Raw genomic sequence first — 17,464 nt, 5'->3', positions numbered from 1 at the left:
GTCAGCCCCTACCCAACAGTGTTGCATGGGGTGACTCTAGCCCATATATCGGACTTTGCACTTGCTCTTGTTGAACATCATGAGGGTCTGGTCAGCCTGTTTATCTAGCCTGTGCAGGCTGCTCTAAAGAACACTCTGGTCCTCCAGCATACCAACCGCTGCCCCCAATTTGATATCATCCGCACATTTGCTGAGATTGCACTCTGTTCCATCATGCAGGTTGTTAATTAAAATATTAACTATTTTGGTCCCCCCTACCATCCATGATGGGCTCCATTAATTACTGGAGTCTACAAGTCCACAAGTTGGATTTTGCACCACAGAACACAACTATTCGAGCCTGGCAGTCCAGTGAATTTGCCACTTACCTTATTGTCCAGCCCATACCTCAACAAATTTTGAGAATAAGACAGTGGGAGACTGTCAACGGCCGTGCTAAAATAAAGCATGCAATATGCACTGCCCTCCATAGTGGTCATAGTAGGTATAGATTGTGTTTAAAAGTTCTAGTTAAATGTCTGATATTTCGCATGTCCACATACATTGATTTCCATTGAAAAAGATCTTTCAGTAATGCCTATTTACAAATTTCAGGAGCTCTCCTGACTGACTTGTCTGTGCTCTGTGAGAAGAGGCCATTGTTGCAGCCAATATTGTAACTGAGTTAAATAGCAGTACTTTTGGAGGAACCAAAGAAGAAAGTGAGATGTCCTACATAGAGGACAGTCAGTGTAAGTGACTGGCACCATTCATAGTGCCAGTCACCTTGTGATAGAAAGCAATAAAGTTGATCAGCCCTTGGTAAACCCGTGCTAGCTGCTCCCAATCACCTTCTTTCACGGGTATAGAAATGGCTTCTGAGAGGATTTGATCCACAGCCTTCCCAGGAACTGAGATAAGGTTGATTTGCCCCTAGTTCCCTGGATATTTCTTCCTTCTTGCCTTTCCTGAAGATGGGTGTGATGTCTGCCCTTTTCCACTCACCAATAACCTCCCCCAGTTGTCAGGACCTTTCAAAGATGATAGAGAGTGACCTCAAAATGACATCAGGCAGCTTGTTCAACCCCTTTGGATGCATCCCATCTGTTCCCTGGGACTTGTATATGTTCAGGTGAGTTAAGCTGTGCTGTGGTTGGATAACATCTGCTATGTTCTAAACTAAAAGGACTTCAAGCTCCAGGCAATGAGACATGTATGGATTTAAGTGTGGAAGAGAAAGGAAGCTGACATCGCGCTTTCTTCTTTGGTTCCTCCAAAAGTACTGCTATTTAACTCAGTTACAATATTGGCTGCAACAATGGCCTCTTCTCACAGAGCACAGACAAGTCAGTCAGGAGAGCTCCTGAAATTTGTAAATAGGCATTACTGAAAGATCTTTTTCAATGGAAATCAATGTATGTGGACATGCGAAATATCAGACATTTAACTAGAACTTTTAAACACAATCTATACCTACACTAAAATGTTCAGTTTTAACATTACACAAAAATCAAAGAACTTAGGGAAGTTATATTCAATGTTTTGGGATCCTTAGCTAAGCTTTCAAGAGACTCCAGATGCAAACGTACTCACTGAGAAGAACTGATGGCTCTGTTATTACTTCCATTTACCAGCCAATGATGCATTTGGCTTAGAACGATTTTTTAGTCCTTTGAGGCCACAGTAATGAGTCTAAAACTCCACAGAACTAAGATTTTTTTCATTTTTATACATTTTTCCATTGCTTGGCCTGTTTATTCAATTATGACACTTGACTTTGTCTTTAGAGAAATATGACTAGAAAATATAATTAATGACATCACTATACTTTGATATGTCAGACAAGCTAAATATAATTTAGAAAAATACTATACCATTTGGCTAAATACAGGTTCCAAATGATATCTTTAGTGTCATGCATCATTAGTGGGCTTTCCTTTGGAAAGTATTTGTTTGAATCTCGCTATTTAACCAAGAATTAGATATAGACAAGCTGTGAAGATAGTTTCTGTTTAAAAATTAAAAGCATTTCAAGTGGCATTAAGAACTGAGATCTCATGGTGGAAGGCCAGAAAGCAATCAGAGCACATTATGCATGAGCTATGAAGCTGGGGTGTTAGCGATGGCCACAACTCCTAATAGCTGTGTTTGTGTTTATTTTATCAGATACTAACCGAAACAACCTACTTCCAAGGCCAGGATATCTATCAGATAACTAGAAAACAAGATTTCAGCATTTTAGATGAGTGTCATTGCTGAAAGAGATAGAAAAGAGGCTTTATGTATCTGATGATGCCACAGACTGAGAATGGCATGTGATTCATTAACATAGCAGCTGAAGAAGCAGGATCGTATCAAGAGATTGTTGATACACACTCATTGAAAAGATTGATCTTCCAATATGTTACTTAGGAAAGAGTTTTTCCCCTCCCTTTTGAAAGAAGAGGATGGATCTAATGAAATTTTCATCCTACACTTTTTTGCTTTTCTACAACACTGTAACTTTATAAGAAATTTGATGAAAAAAGGATCATATTCTTTGCAGTATACAATACAGAAAGGCTGGATTCTGATCTGACATTTATAAGCAATTACAAGAGCTAGACCTGTTTAAGAGTGTCAAGATACAAGAAATGTTATGGGCACCTTCTAATCCATAGGCTATGCTTATTTCCTGGCACTAGGCAAAAAACAGCAATCACTGTCACAAGCCCACAATCACAAGCTCACAGCCTGAGACAAACCACACCATGAAGGATTATCTGAAAAGAAAACAAAACACATTGTATTTGGCTAGTTTGGACATGTGATAAGAATACGAAAGGCGAGAGATGTAAAGAAATTGTTATTCTAATTGCTTTTCTATATATTCTAATATACTTTTAAAGAGTTAGCACATATGAGGGAGTTTTTATTCTCTCCCCCCCCCAAAAAAAAAAAAAACAAAATAACAAAAAACTGCTACCTAGCTGCCATGGAAGGCAAGCAAAAAAATAAGAATGGCTATGTGTCTGAGTGTGGATATGTAAAAATTGTGAAGGAAACTCCTGGTCAATAATTTCAAAAGCTGTCAAAAAGACTGGGATTTTAAAATTCTACATAATCAAGCTCAGAAGGAGAACAACACTTTGTCTCAGGGCAACAGATTTATTCCCTTTGATGAAGGAAGCAGTGATGGATTTCTTTTTAGTTTGGTTGCAACTTACAAAGTTACTTTCTTTTTGAAAAAGTACAACTAGATAGCCCTGATTTAAACTAAATTCGAAAAAATGAAGTTTTGAAAAATACAATACTTAGTTTCTGTGCCATGTAACCATCAATATTGGTACTTATCTTGATGAGAATAAGAGGTATGTCCATAAGCTGACTCAGTGTAGGAAAACAATAATTTATTCAATGGCCACCGTTCTGAGTAAAGAATTGTCTTAAAACTGATCATATTCAATTGGTTCAGCTTTCTGATAAGATCAGCCATTTTGCATTTGTCTCACATCATATTCTCATCAAGAAAACAACAATGCTGATGGTTACATGGTACAGAAAGTAAGAGCTGTGTCAAGCAAATGTGTTGTCAGATTTTGTCCACCAGAGGTAAAGTGAGCCTGCTTTGTAGATCATTTGCTACATGGATGGACTGCTGATGAAAGGTTGCCTTAAGATCAGCCTTCTGGAGCATATAGGCTGGAATTCTCCAAAGTCCACATGAAAGACATGAAAATATCACTAAATACCAGGCTCATACTTTCTGAGACATCTGTTGGCCAGATATTTCATCTCATCTGGGATAGCCTGTTTGACATTGCACAATACAACAGACACAAAACACTACTGCCATCAATTGCCTCTGAATCTTTGGCAACGTATGGGAGCTGATATGAATACAAGAAGATACCAGTAATTGTTCAGGTGAAATGATTACTATTCATGCTATTGTGAGCAAGATAAGGGCCCTTCCTCCAGCTCAATCACATGCGATCTATTTTTCACGTGATATGGTGCCAAACGTACTAAAAATATACCACTGCTCAATGTGCATAAATGAAGTAAACAGAAGATCTTTGGCAAAGACTAGAGTTTTCCCCATGCTGTTTTGCAGCCTCACCTTCCACAGAGCAGTGGGTACACTGAGTTTATAATGAAGATATTAAACAGTAATTTAATGAAGACTGGTGCCTAATGACATACTGCATTGTGATATTTGCAAGTGGTTTAAATAGGTGCTTGCACACTAGTGATTTTGTAGAATGCTAGATAATACTGAATAAAAACATTATGACTGAAATCTATATAAAACTGATATAAAAAACCAAACAATGACTACACCACAAAATAGTGGACCATTCAAAAAACTTTTGGACAAGATTTAATATATTTGTACTGGTTTGCAATAAGGAAAAGTTTTTCTGCCTTCTCTCTCATTTCACTCACCCTATCCAACAGTGAAATCTGCAGTACAAAATGGTGTCCAGATATTTTTCTTTTCCTTCACACCCTAGCATATGGGATCTCTTAGCCCAGCAATATGTACTCCTCCCTACACACTTGTTTGAGGCCCAACAGATAGCCACTGATATCATGTGTCATTATTTGGCTCTGCTTCAGCACTTTGCTATAAAACACTGAGGCCAGAAAGGAAGGAATAGGAAGTACAGACTATTCCAAGCTTCTGCTGCTTGTTCCTGCAGAAGTAGAAAGTCCATGTGATTTGGTATCACCCAAGTGCAGAGAACGGAACAGCTAAAGACACATGGAACCATGAACCTAGTACTAAGGATGGCTAGTCTGGGCTAGGCAGAAAAGAGTGTAAGGCAAGAATCATTGAAATTTTAGCAGAATACTAATATAAGTTTGCAGTAAGTATTCCTTGGTATCCCATACAGTTAATAACATGATATGGCTGTATCATGTATCACTATTTCACACCCCAGTTCCAGCAGCCCCATTATAGTTAAGCCACAAATTTCTCACAATCAAACTCTTCAGCACAGACAAGATATGTGCTTGAAAAAAAGAAAAAAAAAACGGAAAAAAAATGACAAATATTGCAGGGTATAATTCTAGTTACAGCCATCAATCTTGAACACTGAAATGCTCACTCACTGAAGGAAGTATATCCTTCATGGGCACATACATTGTAAATTTATTGCTCTGTAGAAAACAGACGTTCTTATACTTTTCATCACAAGAAGCAAAGGGCCTGAGCAACTTTTCAGTCCCCAGTTCAGCCTTTGAGCCTGCTGTGCCAATTAAAATGTCAACTCATGGTTCTCCTTGTCATGATCTGAACCTAAACGCTTTGAGAATTGCTCCCTAAAACCGTGTTTTACTTCTTTCTTAATAAACTCAGTAACAATTTGGAAAAAAAAGGAAGAAATCTGTGGCAACACCAGAGGGTGATACAGTGCAAGCCTCTCTGAAATGAGCTGGCCTTTTTTTCCTGCCTTCCCCACTCCTTCCTTTTCTCCCTGGCCTCAGGAGCACCTGTCCAAATGCGATTGCCTTGCTGACAGACAGATGGAACAAAACTGCCCATGTAGTTTTCAGTTTAGCAATTAAAAAAAAAAAAAAAAAAAAAAATTATTTGGGCCAAACAGAGTGAAACAAGAACGGCTTAACTGAATTACAGTATATAAGACTCTGGCCTACTGGCTGAATAATTCAAAACAGGATATTTTCTTTCTTTAATATATGAACAGATACTTCCTTCCTGTGTGAAGAAATAAATCCTTCAACTTTCTGCTTTTTATTATTTTAGAAAGAAGCCAGGGATCAGAGAACATCAACTAATGAGACTGTTCTTTTTGTATATATATTTCAAATTAAAATGAAAAAAATTCCTAAAATTTAAGCCAGATCTCTATGTTTACACACACACATTTCCTGTCTACCAAATGATTCCTGGGACTCCTGCCTCAAACATTTTGCATGCTCTTACAATAAGACAGTAATTCTGAAAATGTATCTTAAAGTAGCTGCTGAAAGGGAGAAGAAAAAAATAAAATTACTCCAAGTCATCAAGTCATTGGTAATAATTCCATATAAAGCCCAGCTATTTTCTAAGGGAAGGGGGGTGGCAAAAGAAGGCTGATACTCAGATGACCTAAGACAGATTAACTGTAAACTGCATTGCTCCAACTAACAACATATTTGGTTTCATAACTCTCTATGTGCCATACAAACGTGATCATAAATAGGATCTAATCCTGCCAGTGGCAGGGCTATTGCATCAATCTCCTTTGCAAAATTACAGTGGAATATTGACAAATGGCTCTTGCAAAGATGCAGCAGCTGAATAAGCACATTCAGAGACAAAGGTTCATGAAAAAAAACCTCAGTCATATCCTCTTAGGTCTCAAATGGCTACATCACTATCAGTTTTCTTTGCTCTACCTGAAACCATGGAAAAAAAAAAAAAAGAAACCAACAAATGTGAACAATTAGAGAAAGCAGTGCTCCAGACAAATATATAGGGAAGTCATCAACAGCTGCCTTACTATGCATAGTGAGTCTAGAACTTCCCATGTAGACTGTGGTTTTTGAGGCTATAAAAGATAAAATTAGATTAAAGATTCTTTTCCCTGCTTACTGAATGACAAAATTGATCCTGTAGATATTTTTATTTTTTACTTAATTATTGCTAAATTCAGTTCTGAATGTGATGTTATTCCTCAAATTCCTTTGGAACCTGCTTTTATTTCTTGGAATGGAAACTTCTGAGCCAATTTCAATCCTTTGAAACTGAAAGGACGTTATTAACTCTATATGACTTGTAAAAATTACTAGTAATAATTTCTGGATTTTGTGCATCACAGACCTTCTAAGTGTGGGTTTTTTTCCTCATTTAACTATACTTCTTTTCATAATTTACTACTGTATTCAGACTCGTGATCTTTTTAGCACTTTACCTATAAGACAAAAGAAGAGCTAATAAGCCTGCTTCACCTCTGGTTTTGGGTGTGTGTTCTTTTTACTGGAATACTGCAACACTGAATCTCAGCTATATTTTCTGTATTTTCAGCTATATTATTGTTCTCATTCTATCATGAAAATGAACAAAATACACACTCAAATACTGTTGACATTATTATCTGTTACTAAAATACTAAAAAGCTAAACATTTTAGAACAAAAGTAGCTGTTTCCTTATTCTCATTTGATTGTCCTTTAACTGTAGAAATATATGGGGTTCTACAGTGGGTGTGACATTAATAGCACAGTAACTACCAGAGCATCTCAAAGAGCAGGAAGCAATTAATCCATGACAAATACATTTAAATGAGCTATATATACACCAAATGCTTCTTTATTTCTGGACATCCAACATGTTAATTCTAGCCCTGGTAGTCCTTGCAATTTCTTTTATTTCCAACACCTACGTGATTGCTTAAGAAGAATAATATTTATTTTTTACAGGAAGTTTTTATGCTAATGACTGTGCTTACTTCAGAAAATGTGAAATCATCCACATTTATTTCTTCATAGTCATCCTCCACTTCATCACTTTTAACAGCTGCAAGAGCACTGGCCAGTTTCTTTCGCAAAAGAAAACCCTTCCAAAATGCCTAAACAAAAAATTTAAAGCATGTTATACAAAGCCATAGATCAAACCCAAATCCAGATTCTCTATGTTATCCCATTAGGAAGATAAAACATCTTGGGCCTTGGTTTAATAGCTCAATGATCTGTTTTTTGAACTTTATGTGACATTTAAAACTACAAGACAAATTAAATGCCAGCATATGTCTAAAGCTTAGAGTACTCAAGAGGCTCTCCACAAGTAAGCAGAAAGGAATCCTGAAACTCCCTCAACTACAAACCTGGGTCAACTAATTAATTATTTGACAATTCCTTCAGGGACTATTATAAACTGAAAGGAAAGGCTACATAAGAAAAAGCTGAGTGTCAACTTTCAAATTACTGAGAATAAAAATACACTTGTACTAAATGTCTTATAGTTTACAAGTAGCAATTCTTGGAGACATCTCATGCAATTGACCTAGGTCAGTTACTCTTTCTTAACTGTCTAAGATCTTTATTTAAAAAAAAATATTACCAGTAGGCATAATCATATCTAAGAAAAAGGAGCACATTAGGAATTAAGTGCTAGAAAAAAAGGGTGTTAGGAACACAGGCCAAGCTGTAGAATCAGATCTGGGAAAACACTTCAGAGATCAAAATTACATAGATGGATTTAAGAAAACTAAATTCAGGACAGCAATTTTCCCCAAAATCAGCATTTGACATCATTAGAGTTCAAGATGCCCTAAGCATTTAAAACACCATGCAAAAAATTTCCACTGTCCTGAAAGATGCAGTGTTGTCCACATTTAACGGCTTTGCAATGAAGGCACTAAAATAGGAAGGGTAAATCTCATATTCTGGCTTAACGTTTAGCTTATTAATTTTTAGGAAATGATTGTCTAACTGCACAAATTATTGAAAATGTTACTGTTTTTGCCCACACAATTCCTGATTATTATAAAAATGGTTAAATGTATTAGAACTGCTTTCTTATAATTTCATTGTTGTTATTTTCCTACAGATCTTCATAACCATCCAGATAAAATATCCTGATATTACTGAGTGATCAAACGACAAATATATTCCATTCAACAAATACAATTAGTTTTTACAAATGCAAAGGAGAAAAGCAATCCTAATGGTATATGCAGAAGGATAAACTGTAAGGCAGCTGTTAACACAGATCTATGAAAGCACCAGGTTAGTGCTTAGTCATGATCAAAAAGAAAAATTATATGTTAGTAGTTTTTAAGAAACAAGGTGAAAATTGTCTTACTGTACAAATTCCTGATATATCTGCCTATGGAATTCAGTTCCAGTCACTTCTTTAAAAAAGGTTGTAATAGAATGAGGTAAAGGTTAAGAGAGGGACAAAAAGATAAAAAGAAGTTCAGAGTAATGTGAAAAGAAACTAAATGGACTAAACTTTTATTTACAAAAGAGTAATTATAAGGATGAATATGAGAGACCTAAAAATCTGTAAAATGCACAGAAGATAAACAGTGAAATACTAACTTTGGAAATTATCAGGTCTGAAACAAATGAAAAGAAGCACATTTTAATCACTATACACATTTGTGAAACTCATCACTTTAATATATAGTAAAGGCCAAATATATAAGTAAGTTCAAAAATGGATTAAATAAGTTTATGGAGATCAACTGTTAATATATTAGCTACACACTATAGTCCAGAAACAAATTTTAGCTCAACTTCCCAGATAACTGACTGCTGTAATACGATTGTGCACTTGTCCTGTTTCTTAGTATGCACATTTACTAAACATTTTGCTACTGCACATTTGTTGACTAGATACTAATGAATTACTTGGATTTTCAGTCTGAAAATGGAACTTAGGCTCCTAAATCACTTTGGCACTGTTTACATTTTTATAGAAAACTTAAAATATCGAATGTTTTTAAGTTAACTTGAAATCTGAAATCAATACAGAGTCCATTTGCTTAAAAAAGTAGAAGAAGCCATGAACCCTGGCAACTTGGCAGGTAAATACTATATCTGGTTAGCAAACTAAACAGAGCCAAGGCATGGACTTCAATTCTTGCACATAGTAATCCATTCTGTTTAACCATTAGCTCAGTATCTACCATAGGACAGCCTAGGCCACAGTCTGTTCCCAATGGCAGTATGGATGAGGCAATCCTGGTTTTGGGAGATGGGCAGAGAAGGAAAGAGATGGATAGGTAGGATAGAAGAGATGGAAAAAATAATTAGTTGTATAGGTATCAGACATGATGTACCAGTTTTGCGGTGTCTGCCAGTTTAACAGCATAGACATACCCCAGTAAGAACATGGGCACAATATCTCTTAAACATAATATTAGAATTAAATCAAGCAAAACTATTTCAGGGAAATACTTGGTGAAAAAAGGGAAAGTATTTTTATGCTTCTATAAAACTTTTTGTAAAGAAGGCTCTCTTTTAGAAACATCAAGGTTATGTTGATTAAATAAAACAAAAAAATGTTTAATTATGAAACTATTAATAAAATAATAAACAAAAATAGAGAGAAGATGACGAGTACACAAAACTAGCAAGATTTTTTTCTTATTAAATTTGCAAAATAAGTAAAGAGAATACCATAAACCAACCTGGATTAGCGTGGCAGCTTCATGCTTCTGTCTCAAAGCTTCTATAAACTGATGATTCTCTGTTTTGGTGCAGTCAGTTTTCCTCCTGGCATGGTACTGCCGCCAAAGGGACTGGATCACTGATGCTGCCATATGTAGCCTCGTAGAGAAATAAATACCTTTATGAATGACAGCCTCACCAGTGCAACTGGATTATCATAGCTGTTAGACTATAACCATAAAACATAGCACTATGCATTGAGAGAAACGGAAGGCTCTGCCATTAAACTGTAAAGAAATTACAATCCAGATGTGACATATATGTTCAGAAACACTAGAGGATATTCACATCATATAACTTTGGAAATCCAATTATCTAAGAGGACTAATCTCTGCTGGGCTCTGTTCCCTGTATATTCACTGGAGAGGAAGAGTCTCCTCAAAGGAAGGATTAGGAGCAGAAGTGGTTTAACAGTGACTGAATAAACTATTGGAGGGCTCCAATTATCTCCACTGTCCATATAAAAAAAAAAACCAACCCACTAAAGAGAGCTAAATGCTGAAAACTGCATGAGACAAATATCTCCGATGGAGCAGACAGGAAAAACTGAGAAAGTGCAATTTAATCTTTTGCCTACTTCTACTCTTCAATTTAACACTACTGACCACTGGTTATATGGGTACATTTTCTAATTTCCTCATTGTTTAACAAGCACTGACTACAGACTATTTAGATTTCTTCAGTGATTGAGCTTTCTAAATATATGTTCAATTAATTCATACTGATGGAGAAAAAGTTTAATGGCAGCTCTGCATTATGACTTTACTATCTTGGAATCCTTTTCTCCACAAAATTCTCATTTCAATTGGAGAGTGGGTTTAAGAAAAGACATCTACATTTCCCCCAATCTTTACATATTTTCTTTCCTTGTGCAGTGCATCTATTTAAATAGAGGAGTACTTTTCAGCAAAAAAGCACACTTCAGAGGTTAAGCCAGAATTTTTTTTTTCCTAAAATGTGTTTATTAAGTTTACCAACCCCAAAACATGGTTTATTTATAAGCTTTATTATAAGCGTTGCTTTATAAAAAGCAGTAGCTGAGTTAAAAAACAAACAAGAAACACCCCTCTAATGGTTTGTATTCTGCATTGAAGAGAACTGTCCAACAACACACTTACAGAATGCATTTAAAACATTAACTAAAAACTCCAAATGAACTGTTTCAAAAAGATTTTTCTGAAGCATTCATCTTCCATAATAGACTACTGTACTCTTACTTTCAACTTCCTGAGAGGCAATGATGAATTCTATGGTCTTCCTGAATAATAAATTTTATGACAAATTATTAGTGTGTTAAGTACCTACAAAGCACTACTGCCATTTACCATAGGTCTAAACAGCATGAAGAAGCACACCTTCCATGCTTGTTCTTCATAGTGTTCTCAAGACATCTATTTCTGAAACTGAATTCTTATGAAACTGTAACTGAATTTTTGTACCTTTAGGGCAAAAATTTCAGCTTCTGTTTTCCCTGACTGTACATCCAGAACCATACAAACCTGCAGCAAATGCATTCCAAAGAGGTAATAAACCAGTCTGTTTCATGCAGGAGAATATTTGGGGGCACAGAACAAGTTGAACTGGCCCCTCACCCCTGCCTCTACTTTTAAGAAGCAGGTTGAGGCATGTTGGAGGAGTACCAAGGGCAGGGCAGGCTGTTAGCTCTTCAGTCATCACAACAGCAGGAGACTGGCCTAAGGTCAAGGGAGTAGGATGGTAGATTTAAGCAACTTTTCCCTCTTGCCTTCTAAATGATACTGACTGTAAACTCTACAGAGATGAATCTTGAATGTCTAATGAATAGTATAGCAAAAAAGCCTTACACTAGTTTGTAGTTTAAACTGCCCCAAAATTCCTGCAAACCATCCAGCATTTTCATCCCTAACATTGTATGTGTCATTGAATCGGTGTCATAAATTTATTGCAAAAAAAGAAGGAAAAGGTAGGAGACCAAGAGAAAGTTTTCAAATTCTCTTACTATACAGTATTTTTAAATTATTTTAAGTACATACGTATCTATATTCTAATATATCAACTGACAGGATACCACAAAGGATTGTTGTTAATATGGAAGTCTAGCGTGCATCACCTTAAAATAACTCTTTACTGTCTAATAAGCTTAAAAATATTGTTTTCTTACTACAAGTTCTGTGCCTCTGTTTTAAACAAGAAATCCTCATTCCTATTGCCTATCCATATAATCTACTTGAAAGCAATCTGACATCTGTCTTACCTTTCTGTATCATTCTCAAAATGCTGACGATCTTTTCCCATACTATTTGCTACTATCACTGACTGTTGCAACGTGAATTGGGCTGACGTGTTATTCTTGCCTTTGCTCTCCCCACTGTAATTAATACAAGATTCAGTGCTTTTCTGCTTCACTCTCTGATCTTCTTTATTTTCCTTTTGGTGCACAGGTATGGAGGAGTTAATGAATGTGGCCTGAATATGGCCAGTAGTAATCCATCTTTCGGAAGGATCCAACAAGACCTGTTTATTTTCTGTCGCACCCATGATAAAGAGGTTATTTTCCTGTAGGCAGCCAGTGGATGTTTGCTTTAAATGATTTTGCAGTGCTTCTGGTCCATCTCTGTCAGTAATGTTTAGTTCACCGTACTCATGTGCATATCGATGTTTAATACTAAGTTTCATCAACTGATTAAAATACCAGCATTGTCCCTGTGCAGAATCAACAGAAGAGGCAATTCTGAAAAAAGACAAAAATGTTTTTACATGTGTTTCAGACTGTAAGAATGCTTTTTAAAAAATGTATTCCCTCTATTATTTTCTAAACTACCTTGTATTTTCAAGTATCCTTACATGTTTCCATATTCTTACACTGAATAGTAATTACTCTGACTGAAAACCAGGTTCAGTATTTATAAATCTTAATTGCATTTTTCTTTTTTGGCAGTATTTAAAATATACTCATATATATTAGATTGCTTATTTTAGTCTGATTTTTTTTTTTAAAGGTTTCAGTCTGTTTGAAATAGGCACTAGGGCATGCATTTCACTATTAATTTTCTGTGTGGTTAGAGGCATATGAAGCCGAAAATTCTAGAGGATTTGAGGCAATTTTGTTATAAATCCTGTAGTAGCCTTAATAATCCAATTTGATCTGGAAACTATGAAAGCTAATATAAAAATAACAGTAATTTTAAAATTTAGATTAGAACTACAGCAACAAAACCCAAACTTAGATTCAAACCAACAAACCACAATGCCTAGAGAGAATTTAGGAAAACAGAAACTTTTAAGTATAGGTATTTTTATCAATATAAGGGAAGGTGCTAGACTGAAGCAACAGTAATCTACGAAGTCTGGCTCTCATTAGTTCTTTGTGTTACACCATCTAAATGACGAGGATGAGTAAGAGCAAATATAAACTGGTTGTTACAGATTCAGAAGGCTGTCTGTATTTGGACGGTGTTTGTCCATTGTATTAGGTAGCAGGTACTTTTGGAATCATGAAAACATTTTCCTTTGATAGCATAGATAGATGCAGAGATCTGTAATCTGGCGCTATTTTCAGAGGAGCACAAAGTCAATCCTAGGTCAGAAATCCAAGAGAAAAAGTAGAAATAAGATCAATTCTCTTGGGAATCTGGAAAAAACAGGTCCTAAGATTATAGTTTGAATAACAGAATTTTCCTTCCTGTTCCTCATTCTTGAAAGGTGAAGCTTTTATAAGGTTTTATTGTGAAAAGACTCTTTACCTATATAACTATTTCCTCTAGTGAAGTTCAACTAAGAGCTTTTTAGATTTTTAAGAACACACAGAATCAGATCTTACAAGAGTAAAAAAAATTCAAACTCTTCCTCTGCTAGTGCAACTTCAGTGCTATTGGACAAAATATGAATGGCTAAATTGGAAGCCAAATCCACGCAACCTAATTACACAACTCACTGTGCATTAGCTGTACATTTGATTACCCATTACACAACATTACTCCTACTCCTGTTAATTCCACAAATATGACAATTCCTAAAAATATTTAAACCAATGCATATATTTGCTTACGGATATAACAAATTCTAGCTGTCTCCTACGACACAGTAAGAATAGTAATTTCTTCAACATGAAATACTTAAAGCATTAGTTAAATACTTTAGTTAAATACTTCAAATTAGTTAAAGTATTTAAGAAGATAAATTTGGTACAAGATCATTACCAAAGTTCTACAAAACATACTATGGTGAGAAGACAAAAAAAAGAAAAAAACCCCAAAATTAATTCCCATTTTTCTTTGGTTTGTTTTAGTTTTGTTTGTTTATTTGAGTATTAAAATATTGCGGAAAACCCCAGAATGTTTTATATATTGGGCAAAATAAACTTCTGTATGAAAAGTATATCCTGAGTATACTTGTTCATTCTCAAAAAACAGAAACAAAGAAAAACAAAACACCATAACAATGAACAGAGTAGGATACTTGTGCATCCTCTCCTTTGACAGGTGCAGGGGCATCTTGAGCAGCTGTTTCACCCTTCCAGTGGCTATGAATGGGGCAAGCAGAAATGGGAGGGGAGGTTGAAGGCAATTGAAAATCCAGGCAGGGAGTAACTGTGTGGTCACCAGGGATCACGTGTTACTTTTTTCACAGAAGCTGCTTTTGGGCAGCTTTTCCAAACAGTGGTTGCAAAATACAGTCTTGTCACTGTGGGCATGCACCCTATCTCCCAGCTGACACATTCCTTGGCAATCCACAACTATACTCTGATTTTGTAGGATTTTTAGGCTGCCCTCTGTGTATCAGTGGCTTTCCTTTTAGGCAGTCAGATCAGCCTAAGTTTCAAGCAACTACAAAGGAAGCTGTAGTGACATCTCAGAGAATTATGAGCAATGAAGTGGCTTGGTAACTGTATTTGGGGTTCTCCTGCAAAGGTGACGCTCCAAAGCACAGACGACAAATATTAAGATGGGGTCTGAGTGCTAGGTGGCAGTCAGCCTGGTGGTTCCCTTAGGTGAACAGGGATTTTAAGGCAGCTCTGGAGAAAGAAAAAGAACTATTCAATAGGCTTGGGATAGAGCTATCCTATCAATGCACTGCAGTTTTCTCAGTGTCTCAAAAGGACTGCATTCTTGATACCAGAGACGTGCTCCTGAAGACCACTTATTCAAACCACAGAAAGGAAGCTGCTATGATGGAAAATATGCAGGACTGATTTACTTCTTTAATGGAAAAAACCACATACGAGGAAAGAGAGAAGACAAAGTATGAAATATGACAGTATTAAGATTTTGATACCACAATATTTCCTTTTCAGTTAATGTAAATTGGTTGTTTGCCTTTCAGACCTTTTTTGGCATTATAGGTCAGGAGGTCTGGTCACACGAACTCTTCTGGAATTGCTTCTTGGTTAAGACACAACCAAGGTTTTAAGCATAAATTGGCATCTAGACAGAACAAGAAATGGGATTATCCTGATGGAAGCACCAGTATCCATACTGCCTGGCTGCTTAGTATGTAATGAAATGGAGATGAATATGGCAGTCTTGCTACAGTAAAATTTTTATGGCTTCCAGCTTTGACCAGCACATTCCCTCATGTTCAATGGCTACCCACAGCTTTGTTTTGATCTTAACAAGTGAAAGTAATTTATGCCATATGTAAATTTTAGCATAGCCACAAAGGATGCACTGCTTTTGCAGTGGGAGAAAGGGATAATAAGCCAAAAGAGGAAGGGATGGGTCTTTCATAGCAATGTACAAATGTGCTAGAATAGCGGCCCTGATAGTACCTAAAGACCAAGATACTACTTTCACAAACAAATGCTAAGAGCAGAAAGCTACCCGTAGCTTTCTTACCAAAAAGATACCTCCCAACTTGTGCTAGGATTTTCCAGGGATTTTAAGGAAAGATAAAAGCATTAGAATCAGATTTTAATCTATTTGGAAATTCAAGTCAGGCATTTATTAATGACTGCTACAACCTCAGTCCTAACATCAGTCCACCAAGAGTATCCATCACTGTCTTCTCGGTAAATTTAGACCAAACCCTGCTCAGTTTCACATGCAGTGTTTGGGGAGGGAAGAGTAGAGGTGGGGAGGAGCAAACCCCCACTGACACCACCTAGGAAGTATAAGGACCCATGCACAGGCTGACTTAACAGATATGGAAAAGCACAAAGTTATTCATCCTTAAACTCCTTTCAGAAGTTTAAATCAGCCAAAATGTTGCCACTTAGAAAGTTTAAGGTAGCAGTGGAAACTTGCTTACAGAACTGACACATTTTGTATAGAATTTCCTACTGCAATTGCATCTGCAATGACTGCCAGGTTATTCAAAAATCATCATTTTGTCAGAATGAGACAGTAAAAATTATATGGAAAAGTCAGCAGAACAAACCTTTCAGAGGCAAAAGGGACAGTGGACAAACAAGCCTGTTCTAATCAGCAATGGCAGTTTTCTCCTGGCCATTGCAGCTAAATCATAAATAATATTCCACCCCTTTGTGTGCTAGTTTGTGTGCTAGTTAAAATTTTGCTTAATGTCATGTTTTTCCCTTTGTGACTCTACTGTGATTTTCATAATTCTGATACATGGAATATTCAAATAGTACACTCCAATTTTAACTGAGCTTTTGTTTGTAATAGTGTGGTAAAATCTAATTTGTCTTTGGGGAAACTTCTATAAGCATCATTACTGATGTTCAACTGCAGGTTACAAAAGTCCCTTACAAACACATGAAAGAGGTCACTGTTTACATATTCTCTCCTGCAATACCATTTATGAAATTCCTGTCACTTTCACTGTATTATACATACAGTATTTATAAAGTTCAAGTTCCACTACCCAGACATCTGCATATCTGATGACTGAAAGCAAATTACTGCAGCCAAGGTGTCGTTTTATTTTTTATATGATTACTCACTACAAGACATCTACAGATTATGTGACAGAAAGCATTTATTAGAATAGAGAAATTTAATTTTAAAATGTTTCATTCTTAAGCATGGCAAGAACAGTGACGTTTCAGGCAGAAACAGCACAGACAATTTAATTGGGCAGCAGTGGTGAATGAAACACGGATTAGGGAAGCAAGCAGTGATTACTTTTGGCAGCTTACATGCTTGAGGTCGCACCTACAGGGGCTCATAACTTAGCAAGATGTGAAACAGACAGAAGTTTGCTCTATTGTTGGCCTGTTCTTTAGCAACGTCACATTAATTCAGTCAAAGTATTGCAGTATGTACATATAATAGCTATGCTGTTAAGGCTTACATACAAACAAGTTGTTTAGAGTTCCTTTTATGAATTGCAGTTTTCAAGACGGTTTTCAAATCATCCATAAATTGTATTTTAGTCAA

The 17,464-nt window shown here is 36.1% G+C and overlaps 1 protein-coding gene across 1 annotated transcript in view; it reads right to left on the bottom strand.

Moving 5' to 3' along the window:
• Positions 1-17,464, bottom strand: part of LRRIQ1 (leucine rich repeats and IQ motif containing 1) — a 114,777-nt gene that overhangs the window by 65,042 nt on the left and 32,271 nt on the right. The window contains exons 16-18 of the mRNA XM_076333896.1: positions 12,382-12,858; positions 10,109-10,247; positions 7,421-7,540 (exon numbers count right to left, since the gene is read on the bottom strand). Coding sequence (XP_076190011.1) covers positions 7,421-7,540; positions 10,109-10,247; positions 12,382-12,858 — 736 coding nt within the window. The remainder of the gene's footprint in view (positions 1-7,420; positions 7,541-10,108; positions 10,248-12,381; positions 12,859-17,464) is intronic.

This window comes from Aptenodytes patagonicus, chromosome 1 (genome assembly GCF_965638725.1).
Source record: "Aptenodytes patagonicus chromosome 1, bAptPat1.pri.cur, whole genome shotgun sequence".
NCBI lineage: Eukaryota > Metazoa > Chordata > Aves > Sphenisciformes > Spheniscidae > Aptenodytes > Aptenodytes patagonicus.
The sequence above is the reverse complement of the archived record's forward strand: the minus strand, read 5'-3'. Positions and strand labels throughout refer to the sequence as shown.